Raw genomic sequence first — 22,261 nt, 5'->3', positions numbered from 1 at the left:
TAAATTCTCTCAAAATGCATTTTTGGCTCTGTAAACTGACAGGACATCTTCTCCTCTGAAACTGCTGAACTGAGGAAGCTTTCATGTGTATGTTTCTCCACATGATGACATATTTTGTTGAAATCATTAGATTTTTTGTTTGTGCTTTTTTTTGTGCTCAAAATTTATACAGAAGATATTTGAAATCGATGCTGACAGCAACTTTTGTAAATAGGCTGTCTTTGTTGATATTTCATACTGTTGACTCCACATCCAGGTGAGCTACAGTGCAATACATGGCACTACGTTTCTCCATATGCATATAGAAAAAAATCTGTCGAATAACGTGATCTGATCGTCTTGACTGGGAGACGCTATTTTGTTTGAAGCAAATTGCAAGTGATATGAGAGGTAGAGCCTGATTGGTCAATAGGATGGACATTGAAGGGAAATAACCCATTATAGCCACTGGTGGCGCTATGATAGAGCCACGAAATTTCAACCGAGTTTGGCAAGGGTGGAGAAAAGACTTATTTAGTCAGTTCACTCCCTTGCCTCCAAGATAGTCTGCCTGTTTGAACTATAGATTAACTCTGTTGTTCACTTTCCATCAGATCCCAGATTTTTCACCAAAATATTTAGCAGCATAATCTCATTGTTATTATCCATTATACTTAGTTATATTGCCATCTTCCTGAGGCAAGAGAGTTAACTGACTATAAAAGTCCAGTTTTCACCCTTGCCGAACGAGGCTGGTATTATGGAGTTACATTTTGGCTGGACTAATGAGTCTATGCATAGTCCAAACAAAATCACGCACCAAAATCGAAATCCGGTTCGTAAACTGTCGTGCAGATTTCGGTCGATTGCAGGATTTGCAAAGCATGTGCATAGCCAACTCGTTGTCAGCAGATATTTTCCAAATCTTTTCATGTTTTTGATCAAGGTGCTCACGTGATTTGATGCATTTCGCGATGTAAGACCCGTTTTATCACAATATAGATCTTGATTATCGATCAGATCGTTCTGACTGGGCGCCACCAATTTGTGTGAAGCACACACAAGTGATACAAGAGGTGGAATCTGATTGGTCCATAGGAGAGGCTTAGAGGGGACATAACTGGTAATAGCCATTGGTGGCGCTACGACCGAGCCCAGTAATTCCAGCCTAGTTTGGCAAGGGTGGAAACTGGACTTTTAAAGTCAGTTAACTCTCTTGCCTCTGTAAGATGTTATATTGCATGCTGCTATGAGAACTGACTGTTACCCCAAGGTTGTTTCCTATTTCAGGTCTGAGTGGTCGAACTTGCACATGCCCGTCAGGATATGTTGGTAATGGCGTTGGCGCCAATGGCTGTGTTAGATCGGGATCCACTACTGGAGCCTGCAGTAGCAGCCCATGTAGGAATGGTGGAGCTTGTTCAGTGAGTGTGTCACTCAATAGTCTTTTATATCTAGCAGAAGTTTTCAAATACTAAAATATCCTACTTGCCCAATTCTATTGCTGAAGACATCACCTACTGGTATGAAGCAGAATTTGAGTTTTGTTTCACTCATCCTGGAAAAATAGCAGCTGTTCTTAACTGTTCAAAAATAGAGTATGTGAGGATACACACAATCTCATTAAAATCAGATCTTAGTTCTCGCTACCGCTAAACAAAGATCTGAGGACATCCCATTAAGGGTCACGTCAGACCGACCTTGCATGCGCAAACTTTGACTGACCAATGGAATGACCAATCAGAAGGCAGCTTTCTCGTGCCTTACGGCACTAACTTCAAATTGGCGACTGCGCTTCAAAACATATTTTGACAAATTCTCGATTACTAATTTGAAACCTAAACAAAAGAACATTCTGGAATGGCTAAAAGATGGTCTAGATTGTATGGATTCAGTCGTTAAACCTGTAACTATCGTTTGGAATACCCAATGTAAAAGTTTTCGATGTTGTATGATTAGAAATCACATTCCAACTGTCACTTTCATGATCTGGTAAGCGCCGCTCTCATTGGTCGGATGAAAGGTCGTTCTGACGTGACCCCTAATGGGATGTCTTCAGATCTTTGTTTAGCGGTAGCGAGAACTAAGGTCTGATTTAAATGAGATTGGGATACACAGGATTATCGGAGATGATTGAGATGTGATGTTTGTCATTCATATTCATTTTCAGAACTCAGGCAGTTCGTACTCCTGCTCCTGTTCGAATGGCTACACAGGGAACCAGTGTGAGACAGACATTAACGAGTGCACAAGTAATCCATGTCAAAACGGAGGCACCTGCAGTAATAATGTCGGCTCCTTCAGCTGTCAGTGCACCGGCTCATACACAGGACCAACCTGTGAAACGCCACAGAGCAGTAAGCACACAAACATGGATCATACAGACCAATATCGTACCGGACTAATCCCCATCTCTGTCAATACCTGACCAATTTGCAGTCATTATAATTTTTCATCAAGTAAAATCTCTCGGACTGAGTTAAAAAGAATTGATTTTGAGGTTTATCAAAGATATGTTGGTATGTTTCTTCCATTATTTGTAGACATCATAGATACAGGAGATGGGGTAGCCTAGTTGTTAAAGCGTTCCCGGGTCATGCTAGGCCCGGTTTTCAATTCCCTATTTATTGGAACAATGTGTTAAGAAAAAATCAAAACAGCCTAAAACGGCATAAAATCTACTCACTCACACTTCCCCAAGTGTCTTGGGCCAGTTCTATAAAGGGCTCCATGATCGTTATAATTCTGACAGCCCAATATTGACTTCAGCCATCATAGTGCTTTGTGACTGCCTCCATGGTGTAGTGGATGCACGTCTGCCCAGAGTGTGAAGCTTGGTAGTTCGATCCCCTGGGTGCATAATATGTTAAAAGCTGGTCCTTGTTGTTACCCTGCCTGGCACTTGGCATTTGGGGATGAAGCAAGGACTGGTCGGCTCGGACTCAATATCATATGTTTGATTAAGATTTCCATGTTATACTGTTGCATGGTACCTCAGTGGTCTAGCCCAATAGAACCATTCCACACATGCAGTCACACACACACACTCTAAATAAATGAAATAATCTCAAACATGGCATTAAGCCCCATTTCCATTCACCAAATCTTTGTGGATCGGGAATCCTGGTCAGCACAAAGCTTCCAATGCTTCTAATGACCAAACCATTTCTGAAACATTAGTCCTGGCAATCTCTTGTATTTATCTGTAGCTTGTGGTGGAGCACTGCGAGGCACATCGGGGTCGTTCCAATTCCCGACCCAGACTGGAACTCAGTATCCCCATGGAGCCAACTGTGCCTGGACCATCACGACCACTCGGGACAAGGTAGGTACTCACCAGTAACACGCTGGCTGTTCAGTCTCAGTCACTAGACTCTCACAGTTGAGATCGCCTCTGTGGTCTAATGGTAGAGTGTCCGCCCGGAGAGCGGAAGGTCCGGGTTTCGATCCCCAGGCGCGTCATACCAAAAGACGTTAAACGATGGTACTTGTTGTTACCCTGTCTGGCACTCGGCATTAAGGGGCTAAAACAAGGAGTGGTCGGCTCGGAGTCAGTATACTGTGGGGTATTCATGTTAAACTGCGGCATGGTATCTCAGTGTGCTAGCACTATAAATCGGCATCAGTCCGGACTAGTACAAGCAGCCACACACACACATATACACGTGCATGCACGTTGCTATATAGGTGCAATAATCTTGGACGCAACATTAAACCCCATTTCACCTCACCTCACCTAACCTCACAGTCGGATCCTGGATTTTGTACCCTACTCAAGTCATTTATCATGTAGTGTCAGTATTGTCATTATCACAATTATTAAGATTATGACAAATGTTATGTTTGTTATTGGTAGTATTACTGTCATTATTAACATTATTGAAATATTAGTAAATATTATTATGTTTGTTATAGGTAGTCTTGTTGCCATTATTACAATTAGTAAAATTATGATCAGTATTATAATTTTTATTATATGTGATAGTTATGTCATTATTACAATTATTAAAATAATTATTATAGATATAATTGTTGTTTTTGGTAGTAGTATTGTCATTATTATAATTATTAAAATTATGATAAAAAATTTAATTATAATATCTATTAGTGCTGGTAGTATTGTCATTATGACAATTATTAAAATAATTATTATAATTATAATTGCTGTTATTGGTAGTAGTATTGTCATTTTATGATAAATGTTCTAATTATTATAAGTAGTATTTTCAGTAGTAGTATCGTCGTTATTGTAATTATATTATTAGTATAATGTTATCTGTATGTTGCTGTTGCTATAAGCATCATCACACACTATTATCATTATTATTATTACCGGTATGTAGATTTTGACCCTGACCTTCACGTCCTTCAACCTGGAATCTCACAGTACCTGCAACTATGACTACCTCCAAATCCATGACGGACCGACTGCATCATCTCATATGCTCGGCAAGTGGTGTGGCACTAATCCACCAGGGGGCGGCACTCTCAACACTACCAGCAACCAGGTGTACCTGTGGTTCTACTCCGATGCATCGATCAGTGGCGATGGATTCGCCGTCAGTTGGACAACCAATGATCCAGGTAGTCATATGACTGAAGATTTATCTATGATTCAATCTCATTAAAATCAGACCATAGTGCTCGATACCATTTACAAAGATCTGTGGACATACCATGAGAGTAGGGCAGTCACTTCAAGTCCGAATTTATTAACGGGTACCCACCCCCTATTACCCGACCCTACCTGGGTACCCACTGTAGGTCTCAAGAGGGCATTTTGTTACCATAGCACTGGCAAAATGTATTTAGATACATGTATTAAACAATCTGGTCATGCATACACTGAAGTTAACTCAAGTTATATCTTTATATAAAGATTTTTAGAAGGAATGTGAACATTTGTGACTAGAAGTGTAACCATAGAGTTCTAGATAGTTTTTGTCATTAAACAATATATTCACGTGACTAACCACAGGTCCGGGTTGTCCTGTGGGTACCCGGGTCCTACTCAGTACCCACCCGACCCCGATACCTGAGTTACCTGTCCCAGCCCTACATGACAGGTCAAGTCAAAACAACCTTTCTTCCGACCAATCAAAGAGTCGCTTACCACATTCAGGAAAGTGACAGTCAGAATGTGTTCTTCTTATCATGTAACCTAGAGAAGGTTAACACTGGTATTACAAATGACTGTTAAAGGGATGTACAACTGATTGAATCAAAATCATCATCTGTCTCTCGCTTCAGAAGGATAAACATTTGAAACAGATGAAACTTTTCATAACCCATACTGAAATCCATGGTGACCTTGAATTAGTCCATCAGTGGCGATGGATGGTCGATCAGATATGAGTTGTGATCGATTGTCCAGGGCACGCTTGCACAAAGCAACGATCGTAACTCCCATAATGTAACATAGGCTTACAACTGTCATAGCCGAGATGGCTTTGTGCCTATGGGTCCTGGTTAGGCATGTGACACTGATTTAGTCCATCAGTTTTGGTGGATTCTCGTTGATGAGACAACCAAGGATGTACACATAAAACACTTAATAAAAGTGGTGGCACGTGGTCCTATGCACAGCTCACCAGTCACAAATCAGATGAAGTTAAGCAATGTCGGTCACGGAGAGTCCTTGGATGGGTGACTGAGTTCGGCAGCTTGGCTCCTGAGTGAGTGAGTGAGTATGGTTTTACGCCGCTTTTAGCAATATTCCAGCAATATCACGACGGGGGACACCAGAAATGGGCTCAACACATTGTACCCATGTCGGGAATCGAACCCGGGTCTTCGGCGTGACAAGCGAACGCTTTAACCACGAGGCTACCCGACCGCCTTTTGGCTCCTGAGAGTTTCTTGGGCTTCGGTCCTGCCCCACACTGAAGGACATCTAACACATGAGGTGTCTCCTTAGGCAAGTGACTTTGTTCGAAGTGTACCTCTATTCACCTAACAGAGAATGGGTACCCTTCTAGCGCCTAGCAGTCAGCTTGGGTTGTATACTCCCCAGGGAGATGAGAATGATTGTTGAGTGCACACTGTTCCATTGCCGGGGTTAAAAATGTCTAAGCACTTCGAGCATGCTTATGCATGAAGTACAGCGCCATATAAAGAACTATTATTATTATTATTATTTATCCCAGTTAATGATGAAAAATATTAAGAATTTGCCTAATAGTATAACTGCATTGTCAACTTCATTTTTTTCTGAATGAAATTTTTACCAGTTTGTGGCGGTGACTTGACAACATCGTTTGGCACCATCAACAGCCCCGGGTACCCCGGCAACTACCCCCACAACCGAGACTGCGTTTGGACTGTCGAAGTAGCTCCAGCTAAAAGAATTATCTTCACGTTCGCTTCTCTTGCCATTGAAACCCACCCGAACTGTAGCTACGATTACTTAGAGGTATGTGTCGGCAACAGGACGGGCAATTTGGATAAGAATTAACAACCAACATATAATTTTAGAATATTAAGTAATTTCAGATTAATGAATGCTTTTAATTTGTGGCTTGATTTTGAACACAATTTTCCTTGGGATTTGCAGAGTGTCACAATCCTTTGAACCTACTGCAGTTATTGGGGTAAATCTGGATGAGATCAGAAAGAGACTCAACTTTCTTTCTTTTTCTCTTTTATTGTTTATGAAAAGAAGAACCTGTGCCATGATATGTGAGTCCGCCCAGGGTAGCAGAAAGCCCATGACATGTATCGCAACTTATCAGTACATCTTAGATTTTTTAGATAACATACTTCTCACTCACACATTTACTCTAGCAATACAAATATACTGCATATATCAAGTATGCATAAACTATTAAAACTTATGTATCATATTGAAGTGCAGGAAAGTACATGGTCTCAAACATTAAAGTTTTAAGTATAAAACTAAAATGAAAACTCCTCTTTTTTTAATACAGGTTTATGATACAGCATCCAAGCTCCATAGAATTTGGATATCTACTAATATAGAATTTTGCAATAAGTATAATTCAATTGAACACTTTATCTGTTTTGATGTTTTCTTTAACTCCAAAAGGTATCAATTCTGTACAAAATGTCAGATCATTAACACGAACACACTGGTCTATCCACATTGACACTTCATCTCAAAATTGTTTTATTACATCACAGTCCCAAAACAAGTGAGTAATTGTTGACAGAAGAAGCGCAGATTATTTTGAACATCGTTAAGTATAACAAATGTTATATTTGGGATAACACTTTCTTAGTAAAGTACAGATTCTCATACTTTTGGGGGGGTTGAGTCCCGTCCGGGATTCGAACCCACACTATGTACAGAAAAAATTTGTGGTTAATACTCTGGGGGTAATTATGTATTGAAACCAATGCAGTTTTACATCCTGTGTTGTACTGAATAGTTTATTACGGATATTGTCCCAATTTAGGTTTTCAAATTGTAATTCCCACTTTTCACTTTTTACTTCTGTAGAAACCAATGAAAAATAAATATACTTAGAACCTGACTTGGAACTTCAGATAGTTTTAACCACACGGTGCTGGTCCTCCACAGAATCTGTAGGAACTTTAACTAAACTAAGAGATTTAAGGTATTGTTTAATGCTGCTGATAACACTATAAAATTCCAAATAGGAAATACAGATATTATACATTTCATTAAATTCCTAATATGATAGAAACTCCTTATTTGCCTTGACCGATAGAGACTACTTTTGTTAACTCTTGATTAACCCTTAGACCTAGTGGCACGAGCCGCCTCCATTGTCTGGTGGTAGAGCGACCGCCCGGAGAGCGGAAGGTCCGGGGTTCGATCCCCGGCCGCGTCATACCAAAAGACGTTAAAAGATGATACTTGTTGTTACCCTGTCTGGTGCTTGGCATTAAGGGGCTAAAACAAGGACTGGTCGGCTTCGAGTCAGTATACTGTGTCTGAGTGGGGTATTCATGTTAAACTGCGGCATGGTATCTCAGTGAGCTAGCACTATAAATCGGCATCAGATGGACTAGTACAAGCAGCCACACAAACACACACACACACACATACACGTCGCTATATAAGTGCAATAATCTTGGACGCGACGTTAAACCCCATTTCACCTCACCTCACCTACACGAGTGGCACTTGTGGCACGATAATAGTCGCGCAGGCCTTATGAGTACAGCAATGCATGGTGTGACAATTGATGCCAGGAAACTGGAAGTTTGCAAACCCATATTCAGCAGAGGCATGTCAATTACCATTGCTTTAGGAGTCAAAACAAAGACATATTCCAATTAACAAAATCACATGCATTACAATGATAATTTTTTTTATCAAAATTGGATGGATTTATTTATATATTGGCATGGTTATTGCAAAGCTATATTGTTGGATTTATTTGAGTTTTGTTTTGACGTTTTCATTCAGTTGGGAAGATACTTATGATAATGTTCTTGCTTCAGCTCCGAGACGGGCAGTTGGACTCCTCGACCCTTCTGAACCGTTACTGTAGCACAACGAGCCCCGCCCCTGTACAAACAACAGGCAATGCGGCCTGGGTCAAGTTCCACTCCGATCAATCCTTGAGTGACAGCGGCTTCCACATCACTTATGCCACCATTGATGGTGAGGAAAATAAGTCTCATACAATCATGTCACCTCACATTTACCTATCTGGAAATGTGAACAAAAGCCTCCTGGAAATATCGTCTTGTCCAACTTGAAATATCGATCTTGGTCATTTTTAAATATCAAGTTCTTCTCACTAAAAATACCTATATTCTCAGCATGCAACTTTGCCTATGACCAGTTCACAGAAGCATCAAACTTGGCTTTTGTTGAAATATGAAATTCTACTGCCTTGAAATACCTTCTTCCTGAAATAGCACTTCTCTCTATGACTAATTTGCAGAATGATCTTATAGCCTGAGAGTATGTGATTATGGACAGCAGTCTAAGTTTCTAAATATCACATTTACCGTATGTGGAAGGCTAAGACGTTATCAAAGCTGTGATTTTTTTGCAGTATACCACTTACAAGTAATGGTTTGAAAACACCTTAATGCAAACAAAATATGTAAGCAAATTAGGTGTTGTCATAAGTAGAACAAAAAAAAAGTTTGGTTTTACCATCAAAATCAATGGGGTTTGAACCAACCTTCGAAAATCACATATGGGCCCCAGTGGCATAGATCAAAATATAATACCTTAAATTAAATTAACATTTTTGAAATCCGGATGAATTTATGTCTGACTGTTCTTTTTGTTAACCCAGGTATGCAATCTTACCTTTGGTTCTATCCTAGTTAGTTGTCTTGTATACCACCTCAGTGGTCTAGTGGATAGAGCATCTGCCCCTAGACAAAAGGGCAATGTTTGATCCCCCGAAAGTTTTCTACCAAAGGACGTTAAAAGATGGTCCTTGTTGTTACCCTGCCTGGTGCTTGGCATTAAGGGGCTAAAACAAGAACTTGGCAGCTAATAGTCAGTTTACTGTGTCTGAGTGGGGTATCTATGTTAAACTGTGACATGGTATGTCAATGGTCTAGCACAATAACTGGTATTACAAGCAGCCACCCGTGCATGCACCTTGCTATGTAAGTGCAATAATATTGAATGAGACGTTAAACCCCATTTCATCTCACCCCGAGGCGGTCGGGTAGCCTAGTGGTCAAAGCATTTGCTCGTCAAACTGAAGAACCGGGTTCGATTCCTGACATGGGTACAATGTGTGAAGCCCATTTGTGGTGTACCCCGCCGTCATATTGCTGGAATGTTGCTAAAAGCGGCGTAAAACCTTACTGACTCTCTCATCTCTTATGAACATGCAACTTTGATGTATTTAGGTCCCTGTGGAGGATCCTACACCACTGATGAAGGAACGATCCAATCACCGAACTACCCTCAGCCTTATACCCATAATGCACAGTGTGCTTGGTTGATAACTGTCCACACCGGTGACACCATAACCTTGACCTTTAATTCATTTGACCTTGAAACTGCAAGCTCTTGCCAATGGGACAAAGTCGAGGTAAGAAACTTTAATCTATTTGAATATTTCTCAGAGTGTTTGTTAATTTTGAGGGACTGTCTCCATAGTGTAGTGGACAGAACGTCTGCCCCAGAGACTGGAAGGTTGGTGGTTCAATAGCCTGGCCACGTTTATACAAAAGGACAATAAATATGACACTATATCTTTTTACTCCCTTAGGTCCAGCCCTGGTTATTTTTATGACAATCAGTAGATTTTTTTTATAATTCCGCTTCAAATGATGACTTCTAATTTCTATCTGCATTGCCCTATATGACATTTCGCATAAATTCACTAGAGCAATATGCATGTCTAATTGACAATAGTGATGACATGACCTCGTTTCTATGCATTATTCATTGCAGTAGGGTTCATGTCTGTGTAATAATGTGTCTTAAATCGAAAAGAACGAAGTGTGGTTTATTTCACGATAAACATTGTTCAATAATGTCGTCATTTCTGGAGATTCAAACATGTGTACCCAACTTGATGCTGTCGTATATTGGACGACGTTGTTTTTGAGAAGTTGACATGGATCAGTGGGTAATTTTGCAGATGAGTAGTTGTATGCAAGCAGCACAAAATTAATTGGTTAGTGACTTATTCTGTGTATTTTATTTTAAATATACAGCATCTTGAGCTCTGTTTCCTTAGGTTCGAGATGGCGTCGATCAGACGGCCTCCCTGTTGGGGCGATATTGTGGCAACGACTCGCCAGCCCCTGTCAGATCTACGGGCAACACGATGTACGTTTACTTCAAGTCAGACTCTTCCATCAGAGGAGGAGGATTCCAGGCCTCCTGGACAGTTGGTGAGTGAGTGAGGGGATGGATAGGTGGGAGTGATGCTTTGAACTTACCGTATTCGCCATGTTAAGTGCCCTGATACAATAATCATCCCCCGACCAAATCCTAGACCAATACTTGTACACCACGAAACGATGAATGGGCTTGTACATCACAAGACTCATTTAACAAATTTATCATTACATACAGACTTATTTTCAGTTTGGGTGACAATATCAGATCAACCAGTGGTCTGGTATGGTTATACAACGGGTTAACTATGGCGTGACAAGCAGATAACGTCATATGAAACACTTTGACGTCATGATGTTGATTGGCCAATTAGATAGCTGATGTTTCTTACAAGTTTGATGCTGGTTTTTTTCAGCTTGTGGTGGAACCTTCAATGATCCTACAGGAACAATAATGTCTCCGTCCTTCCCAAATGCCTACCCCCACAACAAGGAGTGCGTCTACATTATCAACCAACCAACCAACAATCGTGTCACCTTGACCTTCTCAGCGTTTGCCCTGGAGGGAAATTCAGCATCAACGTGCAGCTTTGATTATCTCGAGGTTTGTTTCTTTGATTTCTGAAGATGAATTGTGTTGTTATTGAGCATCAACCTTTCTGCATTCTTAGAGTTTATCTTACTGTTTCGGAATTGGTCCATGCATCCAACAGCTATATATACTGATGGTTAAAAATAAAGCAACATCAGAACCGAACAAATTATTCCCCTTCGGTGAAATGTAGTTTCTCGTATGACTGTATTCGCAAATTATCATCCATCAAGCCATATGTTGACAAGTCATCCATCTTGCCTTATGTATACAAGTCATCCAACTAGCCTTATGTTGACAAGTCATCCATCTAGCCTTATGTTGACAATCTATCCATCTAGCCTTATGTTGACAAGTCATCCATCTAGCCTTATGTTGACAAGTCATCCATCTAGCCTTATGTTTACAAGTCATCCATCTAGCCTTATGTTGACAATCCATCCATCTAGCCTTATGTTGACAAGTCATCCATCTAGCCTTATGTTGACAAGTCATCCATCTAGCCTTATGTTGACAATCCATCCATCTAGCCTTATGTTGGCAATCCATCCATCTAGCCTTATGTTGGCAATCCATCCATCTCGCCATATGTTGACAAGTCATCCATCTAGTCCTATGTTGACAAGTCATCATCTAGCCTTATGTTGACAAGTCATCCATCTAGCCTTGTTTACAAGTCATCCATCTAGCCTTATGTTGACAATCTATCCATCTAGCCTTATGTTGACAAGTCATCCATCTAGCCTTATGTTGACAAGTCATCCATCTAGCCTTATGTTGACAAGTCATCCATCTAGTCCTATGTTGACAAGTCATCCCTCAAGCCTTATGTTGGCAAGTCATCTATGTAGCTATTTGTTGACTGATCATCTATATGGCTGGCGAGAGTTTATGGATGTGAGCTTCCTTATTTTGAGGAACACAACATTTCAAACTTACTCCCTCATCAGGTGAATAAATGCTTTGAGGCAGAGAACATATGTATGTGAGCTGTCTGTTGGCCAGTCATCGTATCTTGCCTATTAATTCATCCTCTGGGTAAACATCAAAGTACCTACCTATTGGCACAGCATCCACTGACCTATCTGCTAGGTTTCTACTGGTCAGTTTGCCATCACAGGTCATTTCAATTATTATTGCTTTGTTGTTGTGAATGCTCCATCAGTATAAAGCACAATGTTTGTGATGTTTGTCCAGATCCGTGATGGCGGCACGTCCTCAGCCCCGCTCTTGTCCCGGTCATGTGGTTCTCAGTTGCCAGCAGTGCAGTCATCCAGTCAAAACCAGATGTGGATCAAGTTCAAGACAGATGGCTCTGTGACCAACACTGGTTTCCAAGCAACCTACACAGCAGATGAAGGTTTGAACTCATCCTTGTACAGTGAGGCCTCGTCAACTCCTAGTTTTGGGGACCATAAAAACATATCGAGTTAACCCTAGCCGTAACCATAACCATAGTTCTGATTAGAATACTCCTGTATCATGAAGTTACACATCATATCAATTTCAAAGGGTTAAAATTTGTCTGGAGCAACCCATGCTTGACTTAGAGGCAATAACGGTATCGGGTGGTCAGGCTCGCTGACTTGGTTGATGCGTGTCATCGTATCTCAAATGCGTAGATTGATGCTCATGATGTCCATCACTGGATTGTTTGGTCCAGATTCGATTATTTACAGACCGCCATCATAGCTGGAATATTGCTGAGTGCGACGTTAAACAACAAACAAACAAAGTAACACAACTTGGTAAGGAGACTGGAGTCAGCTATTTGAAAGTCCCAGCTTATCTGATTCAAGTTATACAAACACAACATTCTTTGGCTAGTAGAAACAGTTTCTGAGTTTTGTACATGATATAATTTACAAAATTAAGGACCAGACCATGAAGGACAGTCATCCTTGAAACAATATTTCAAAATAATGGAGTTCATGTGACAGTTTCACCTTGTATGCGATATGGGAACTATCTAATGTGCAGGCTACACACTTAAAGTAATAGTTACAAATATTTTTGTTTTTAATTTACAAACACACACACACACACACACACACACACACACACACACACCACCACCACACCACACCACACCACACCACACCACACCACACCACACCACACCACACCACACCACACCACACCACACCACACCACACCACACCACACCACACCACACCACACCACACCACACCACACCACACCACACCACACCACACCACACCACACACCACGCATGTACGTGTATGCACATCAAGTGCACTATTCTTGAATGCAACGTTAAACTCCACTTCTCACCTCACCTCACCTCACCTCACCTCACCTCACCTCACCTCACCTCACCTCACCTCACCTCACCTCACCTCACCTCTTGAGTGTTTCAAGGTTAATATTAATGGCTAATTGCTTTGTAGGCTGTGGAAGACTTCTGACAGGCACAACTGGACAGTTCCAGAGCCCCGGACACCCGAATGTGTACCCACATGGCGCCAACTGCACATGGATCATCTCGGCACCAGCAGGATTGGTCATCAGACTTACCTTTAATACTTTCAGTTTGGAAGCTCATTCAAGATGTGCTTTTGATAGTGTCACAGTTTACGACAACTCTACCATCAACAGCGGCAGTCAACTTGGAAGGTATTGTTGTTTGTTTGTTTCTTAACTCAGAAATATTCTAGCTATGTGACAGCTGTATGTATTAAATCGAGTCTGGACCAAACAATCCAGTGATTGACATCATGAGCATTAATCCAAGCAATTGGGATACGACGACAGACAATCAAAAGTCAACGAGTCTGACCACCCAATCCACTTAGTCACCTCTCATCATCATCATCATCATCATCATCATCATCATCATCATCATCATAGGTTGTTCTGGTGTCCCCTGCTGTGATATTGCTTGAATATTCCCAAAAGCGGCGTAAAACCATATTCACTCACTCACTCATAGGTTGCTAGGGGCCTTTATTCCAACCCAAAGAGTCTCAGCTTGGAAGGCCATCCGTATTATTCAGCATCAGAGGGAACAGTCTTTTGGTAGTATACTAAAAATATTGATTTGGCAAGTGCAACAGTTAGTGTCTTGAGGAAAGGGTTAAAAAAAGGAATAAAACAAGCAATAGTCAGAGTTAATTCCATTCTTTGACTTCTTACAATAATAGATAGCACAGATTATGAGGTTTGGTCCGTAAGCTTGGCTTCAATCAAAGTGTTAATATTTCGAACAGCCAACATGCATCATTTTCGGATTTCATCCCACATGCTTACATGACTTCATAGAACTGAAATATTTTTCATTTATAATTCATTTCATTCAGTTGGCTCAGTTATCAATATGAGTGACACGTTGAATGGTCTTTTGTAAAACCTTGGCAGAAATGGCAGTGTTTAGATGGCAGTGTTTGACCTTATCACACCTAACACCAGGGTTCCACGCCACACATATGGAACCTCCCGCATCATCATAAAGTCTGGCGCATGTTTCGTTTGGATTTCCTTTTTAAAAAACCCCAAAATAATCCTTAAATATTCCAAGTCCGATGGTAGTCCAATACTGTATTCCAGTATTTTACTCATCAAGGAATTCATTTATGTAGGGAGGCCCTTTCCCAGGTTGATTGTACACAGTTGTTTATTTGGTTACATACTAGTTTGAACAACCAAAAAAAATAAAAAAATATACCGCCCGCCCGCACTATATTTTAAAAAATCATTGCCTGAGAACCAATTCTTTTCTTTTTTTAAGCCTAAATACAATATTTGATGCTTCCATGATAATGTCTGGAATAGTGCTAGTGTAATAGTGAATATTATCCTTCCCTATTTTCTACTCTGGTGATGAAATTCTCGTGTGTCAGGATGATTCTCCCAAGTGAATTTGAACCCATACCAGTGTGGCACTAAGGTAGGATACTATACTCTAGAGTAAAACTTCTCCCGGGATAATATTTAGGTAGGATACAATCCTTGCTTACACTAGAAGCAGTATAAAATCATGTTCACTCTCTCTTGGGATAATTAGAAGTAGAATATGCCAGACCCTTAGTAGAAAGTGAAGAGTTCAACACTTAGTCCTTTTACGGATGCAAATGAGAGTTCTGTCTTAGTCTTATGGTTGAGTTGTCTCCCCTAGGTACTGCGGCTCCACCATCCCGCCTGTGCAAACTTCCACCGATAATGTGATGACCGTGGTTTTGAGATCAGACAGCAGCATTGCCCATGAAGGATTCACGGCCTCATACACCACTCTCAATGCTTCAACATGTGAGTAGGGCAGGGTCAAAGAAGGTGACCACAACATGGGTATGGGTTTATCATGTGACCGGACTTTACTTTACGTTTGTAAACAAACACACTGAAACAAGAATGGACAAGCGTAATGGAGCCTTTCGGTCTGCTTTAATATTGTTTTGCATAGTTATGTAAATGTAGCAGCCATAAAACTTCCGAGTCCCGTGATGGGATTCAAACCACGGACCTTCTGGTCAGAGGTCTGACGCCTTGTCCACATGACCAAAGAGGTTAACCCCATCATGAAGCTGAGGCTTATTTTGCTCAAATTTAGTATGAACATGCTCAGCCCCATGTTGGGCGCCAATGTAAAATTTCCGAGTCCCGTGATGGGATTCGAACCACAGACCTTCTGGTCAGAGGTCTGACGCCTTGTCCACATGACCAAAGAGGTTAACCTGACAAGCTGACAAGGTAAGGATGTCATCTATGGGATGACTCCACGCCCTGCTACATAGACATGCTACTCAAACTGTGACAGTGAGGTGCATGCCAAAATAGCTTTTCACATCAAAGTGACCATCATCGCTCTCTGTAGGGCTTTCATGACAGTACTTGAATCCGAACTTCCAATGTAAACAAAGGAGAAATACGCAAATTGAAAGAATTTTCCATTTTTTAGGATATTTTCTGCCTTAAACACTCAGCCATGTTGGTTTTGTTAATATGGTGTAAGAATCTGTTCCCCAATTTGTTATGACAGTATGTGGAGCGGCGCTGACGGGTATGACCGGCGTCGTGACCAGCCCTAACTACCCCAACAACTATCCTCATCAGCGTGAATGTGAATGGACAATCACAGTGCCATCTGGAAACCAGATCCTCCTTAACTTCACAGACTTTGCCATGGAATACCATCCCAACTGCAACTTTGACTACGTAGAAATCAGGTACTAAGGCCACACTTTATCAATGTTTCTTCAATCTCATTTAAATCAGAGCTTAGTTCTCGCTGCCACTAAACAAAGGTCTCAGGACATCTCATTACGGGTGATGTTATATTGCGAACTCAGACTGACCAATGGACAAGTCAACATTAGCCAATCAGAAGGCAGCTTTCTTGTACTTTAGGGCACTAATTTCAAATTGCCGACTACGCTTCGAAACATATTTTGACAAATTCTCCCTTAAAAATTCGAAACCTGAACAAAAGAACATTCTGGAATGGCTAATATTTGGTCTAGATTGTATAGATTCAGTCGTTAAGCCCGTAACTATCGTTCGGAATACCCCGTTTTAAAGTTTTCAAGGTTGCATGATTAGAAATCACATTCCAACTGTCACTTTCATGATCTGGTAAGCGACGCTCTGATTGGTCGGATGAAAGGTCATTCTGACGTGACCCTTAAGGGGATGTCCTCAGATCTTTGTTTGTAGCGAGAACTAAGATCTGATTTGAATGAGATTGATGTTTCTTAATAGTATGGTTTAAAAATTTGTTGCTAGCCAATTTGTTTGGGTAGGTTGGAAGAAAAATAGAAAGAATATGTAGTTCCAAACTTTTTTCATTAAATGTTTGGGAATAAAGTTGTGAAAAACAATTTAAACTATTTTTATTTTTTTATTGTGTTTTTTTTAGTCCAGTCGTGCAAATCCAAAAAAAAAAAAGTGTTGAATCCAAGAGTGTGGAGTCCTAAAGTGGAGAGACTTGGGCTAAATATAGCTTTGGGTAATGGTCCAATAACATATGCCTTGTCATAATGAGATTCCCGATTTGTTGCAGAAATGGAGGATACAGCACATCCCCTCTGTCTGGCAGATACTGTGGCTCTTCGACACCTCCCAGCATTGTGTCTCATAGCAACCAGATGTATATAAAGTTTAAATCTGATGTGTCTTTCTCTGCTCGAGGTTTCATGATATCCTACGATGGAACTGCTACAGGTTTGTATGGATGTAGTATGTGGAAAAATAAATGACTAAACCATTTCCATACTCATAAGAAATCTCTGCTATAACCAGACTTCACTGTACAATGCCTACCGTATCATAAGCATGCGTCCAAGAATATCCATCAGTGACAACACCAGGTCTTGGTTTGATTGTGCTTGATTGTCTAAGAATAGCTTTGAAAGTGGATATATTGAGAATCTCACCTGAGTGTCTTTTGATATCAATTTTATCAACACGAGTTGATAAAAGTGGAAAAACTCAAAGGTTTGATGAGGAGTTTTTCCACTTTTATCAACTAGTGTCATGGTAACCAGTGACATCACAATGGTCTACAAAGCATTGTGATGCAATTTTTCTCTTGATCTCACCCAAGCGATATTTCCTTTTAGAGCCAGTTTTGGATGATACATTTCCCTTCGCTATGTGTTTTAATAAAGACAGGCATTATATTCTCCCTGTGGGCTGGTTGGGTTTTCCAGGATTTCCATGTTACTGTTTCCAGGTTGCGGTGCTGATCTAACCACTCCCACCGGTAGCTTCATATCTCCGAACTACCCGATGCCATACGGCCATAATGCCGAATGTTTCTGGACTGTGTCCACCTCTCTGGGAAGCACAATTACCTTGACCTTTACAGACTTTGACATTGAGTCTCACACTACATGCGGGTTTGACTATGTCCTGGTAAGTTCAGCTCTTGTCATCTTCTCACACATGTACTCTCTCACCCTCTTCTCCAACTCACATTCCCATCTAACTCACATTCTAACCCAACTCACATTCCCACGCTACTCACATTCCCATCCAACTCACATTCCCATCCAACTGACATTCTCACCCAACTCACATTCCCACCCAACTGACATTCCCACCCAACTCACATTCCCACCCAGCTCACATTCCCATCCAACTCACATTCCCATCCAACTCACATTCCCATCCAACTCACATTCCCACCCTTGTAATCATTCAGTCTCTCACCCATGTACTCTCTCGCCCTCTTCTCCAAATCACATTCCCACACAACTCACATTCCCACCCAACTCACATTCCCACCCTTGGAATCACTCAGTCTCTCACCTTTCTACTCTCCCAACCTACTCACATTCCCACTCTATTCACCTCTCACCTGGGGGCACTAGTGAGCCAGCCACAAAGGCGCCCACCCACCCATCGACCCACTCACCCACCCACACACCCATTGACCCATTCACTCACCCACCCTTCCACTAACTCACTCACCCACCAATCCACCCACCCACCCACTCACTCACTCACTCACTCACTCACTCACTCACTCACTCACTCACTCACCCACCCACCCACCCACCCACTCACCCACCCACTCACTCACTCACTCACCCACCCACCCACCCACTCACTCACTCACCAACCCATCCACCCACCCACTCACTCACTCACTCACTCACCCACCCACTCACTCACTCACTCACTCACTCACTCACCCACTCACCCACCCACTCACTCACTCACTCACTCACCCACCCACCCACTCACTCACTCACTCACCCACCCACCCACCCACTCACTCACTCACTCACCAACCCATCCACCCACCCACCCACCCACTCACTCACTCACTCACTCACTCACTCACTCACTCACTCACTCACTCACTCACTCACTCACTCACCCACCCACCCATCCACCCACCCACCCACCCACCCACCCACTCACTCACTCACTCACTCACTCACTCACTCACTCTGTGTTGTAGGTCCGTGATGGGGACTCAGGGGGCAACCAACTGGCCAGGCTCTGCGGCAACACTATCCCCAGCCCGGTCGTATCCACCAACAACACAATCTGGATTAAATACAGGACCGATTTCTCCGTGGCGGGACGTGGCTTCCAGGCTGTTTATGCCTCAAGTAGGATGATATTATATATTGTCTCATGCTTTCACAATTCCATCATTTCTCAACTATTAATTTCTGTTGTCTGTCTACCAACTGTTTTTACCAACTATTATGATTGTACCCCTTTGTACCCTTTTGTTTTGATAAAAAAGGTCTCAGCTTGAAAGGTTTAAATCCTTATCATAAATGTTGAAGAAAAAAATAACAATTTTTAGCTTGATAGTTGACATTTTTCAACCTTAATTCACTGACATACATCTGTTTGAATATTTCAGAACTTATTTTTAACGTTAAGTACATTTTATTTATCAACATTTATGTAATTCCTTTTGGATATTTTTGAAATATTATTACAAGTATAGCTGAACTGTAAATGTTTGTGTAATTCAGCGTGCAACAACCGACTGACCGCATTCAGTGGGGTCATCGAGAGTCCAAACTTCCCAAACCCCTATCCTCACAGGCGCAACTGTACCTGGATCATCGACACCACTCTCGGCAACACCATCAACGTCTCCTTCTCCAACTTTGACATCGAATCACACAGTTCATGCAATTATGACTATCTTCAGGTTGGTGATTGAGTTTTGAGGAGGCACCAATGGCACAGTAGGCTAAGGTGCCACAAATCCCTGCGCAGTGAGTGAGGAGGGTTTTGTGCCACCTTTTGCAATATTTATGCAATGGGGGTCACTGTGCAGAGTTGCATCCCTTAAGCAAACCAGGATCCAATATGCACACACACACACACACACACTCACACTCACTCACTCACTCACTCACTCACTCACTCACTCACTCACACACACACACACACACACACACACACACACACACACACACACACACACACACACACACACACACACACACACACACAGTGCAATAATCTTGAATACGACGTTAACCCCCATCTCACCTCATCTCACTTCATGGAAGTAATGGCAAGGGCTTTTATCATGATTAACAATACTGGTAAAGTTTGTCATATATACAATTATATATATATAAAACACCTGATGACATAACAGATTAGCTGTAGTCATTGGAAAAATTGGGTGTTCTTTAACGTCTTTTGAGTGATATGTTTTTCCATTTTAGATCCGTGATGGCGACTCTCCCTCTGATGATCCTATCGGAACCTATTGTGGATCTTCTTTGCCACCAATGTTTGCCTCGTCTGGAAGCAGTCTCTGGATCAACTTCTTGTCTGATTCGTCCGTGGCAAGGAATGGCTTCCGCCTTCAATGGATGACAGATGGTGAGCGGAGATCAGTATTTTGTTAAATAAAACGAGTGAACATACTTTCAGATTTTGAAATAACATTTCCAAATTGGACTAGCATTATTAAATGTTGCTTTTCCGTTTTGACTTTTATATGGAATAATTGATAAGGTTGGGTTGTAGGGCAGCCTAAGGCTTAAAAGGGATTATTAGGATTTTTTTTATTTAAAAAAAAAATGGAAATAAAAAGGAAATATGCGGCAGACTTAATGATGATGCGGGAGGTGTCTGAGAACCAAGACTCACTCACTCACTCACTCACTAACCCACCCACCCACTCAGAATAAAATGGCAATTAAGTAAAATGCTCACCTCTAGGGACGTTTGATCATGAACTGTCCTCTTTAGGTTGTGGTGGCGATTTGATGGGAACATCAGGCACATTCTCAAGTCCCAACTTCCCCAATGCTTACCCCCACCGGCGCCAGTGTGAGTGGAGAATCAGCGTCCCCACAGGAAGTGCTGTCCAGCTCACCATCTCTCCATTTGACCTGGAGTCTCACTCACAGTGCCGCTTCGATGTGCTAGAGGTGAGAATTTGCGATGTTGTTCTGGAGAAATTCTTATGATGTCCTTGACATGAGGAATTTTTATGATATCTGAGATGTGAGAACTTTTGGTGGTTACAAGGCCTTAGAGGTGGGAATTTTTAACGGTATCCTAGAGTAGAGAACTTGCTACGATGTCTGAGATGTGAGAACTTGTAACATTGTCCGAGAGTTGAGAACTTTCTACGATGTCTTAGAGTTGGAATAAGATGTCCTCGGGATGAGAAATTGGTTACGATGTCTTAGAAATGGAAACTGTTTTACATTTCCTAGAGTAGAGAACTTGTTTTGATGTCTTAGAGTAGGAACGTGACATCCTAGGGTTGAGAAATGGTTACGATGTCTTAGAAATGGAAACTGTTTTACATTTCCTGGAGTAGAGAACATGCCACGATGTCTTAGAGTAGGAACGTGATGCCCTGGGGATGAGAAATTGTTATGATATCTCAGATATGAGAACTTTTGGTGGTTACGAGGTCTTAGAGGTGGGAATTTTTAAAGGTATCCAAGAGTAGAGAACGTGATGTCCTGGAGCTGGGAAATTGTTAAGCTGTCTTAGAAATGGGAACTTTTTTACATTTCCTAGAATAGAGAACTTGCCAAGATATCTTAGAGTAGGAATATGGTGTCCTATTGATTGAAAAATGTTTTCTTGTCCTAGATGTGGCATATTGTACTACAGGTGTGACGTTTTTAAATGTCACAATAAGAGAAGCCCAATAACATACAACATCCAGCAGATATTCCATGGGATATGGTGATATGTTCCAGGTGTATGGGGGCCCTGATGAGTCGGCTAATCGACTGACTCAGCTGTGCCACACCCAAACAACACCCCAGATCCTCACCTCCACCGGCAACACCATGTTCGTTAGATTCAAGAGTGACTCCAGCGTCAGCGGCACAGGCTTCAATGCTACCTTCACTGCGATCCCAGGAGGTAAGACACCAGGTGTTCACTGTGATCCAATGAGGTAAGACACCAGGAGTTCACTGCGATCCCAGGAGGTAAGACACCAGGAGTTCACTGTGATCC

General features: G+C 41.6%; 1 protein-coding gene across 2 annotated transcripts in view; it reads left to right on the top strand.

The window, feature by feature from the left end:
• LOC139463893 (cubilin-like) overlaps positions 1 to 22,261 on the top strand; it is a 99,500-nt gene that overhangs the window by 21,374 nt on the left and 55,865 nt on the right. For both annotated transcript variants that reach the window (XM_071245309.1, XM_071245310.1), the window contains 20 exons: positions 1,270 to 1,403; positions 2,150 to 2,336; positions 3,189 to 3,304; positions 4,323 to 4,563; positions 6,210 to 6,391; positions 8,410 to 8,572; positions 9,793 to 9,977; positions 10,632 to 10,788; positions 11,151 to 11,338; positions 12,524 to 12,686; positions 13,738 to 13,963; positions 15,462 to 15,592; positions 16,323 to 16,509; positions 17,343 to 17,503; positions 18,015 to 18,196; positions 19,251 to 19,404; positions 19,783 to 19,964; positions 20,494 to 20,653; positions 21,026 to 21,207; positions 21,997 to 22,165. In XM_071245309.1, the coding sequence (XP_071101410.1) occupies positions 1,270 to 1,403; positions 2,150 to 2,336; positions 3,189 to 3,304; positions 4,323 to 4,563; positions 6,210 to 6,391; positions 8,410 to 8,572; positions 9,793 to 9,977; positions 10,632 to 10,788; positions 11,151 to 11,338; positions 12,524 to 12,686; positions 13,738 to 13,963; positions 15,462 to 15,592; positions 16,323 to 16,509; positions 17,343 to 17,503; positions 18,015 to 18,196; positions 19,251 to 19,404; positions 19,783 to 19,964; positions 20,494 to 20,653; positions 21,026 to 21,207; positions 21,997 to 22,165 (3,450 nt within the window). The remainder of the gene's footprint in view (positions 1 to 1,269; positions 1,404 to 2,149; positions 2,337 to 3,188; positions 3,305 to 4,322; positions 4,564 to 6,209; positions 6,392 to 8,409; positions 8,573 to 9,792; positions 9,978 to 10,631; positions 10,789 to 11,150; positions 11,339 to 12,523; positions 12,687 to 13,737; positions 13,964 to 15,461; positions 15,593 to 16,322; positions 16,510 to 17,342; positions 17,504 to 18,014; positions 18,197 to 19,250; positions 19,405 to 19,782; positions 19,965 to 20,493; positions 20,654 to 21,025; positions 21,208 to 21,996; positions 22,166 to 22,261) is intronic.

Source organism: Haliotis cracherodii, unplaced genomic scaffold (assembly GCF_022045235.1).
Source record: "Haliotis cracherodii isolate W230 unplaced genomic scaffold, xgHalCrac1.p SCAF_16, whole genome shotgun sequence".
Classification (NCBI taxonomy): domain Eukaryota; kingdom Metazoa; phylum Mollusca; class Gastropoda; order Lepetellida; family Haliotidae; genus Haliotis; species Haliotis cracherodii.
The sequence above is the reverse complement of the archived record's forward strand: the minus strand, read 5'-3'. Positions and strand labels throughout refer to the sequence as shown.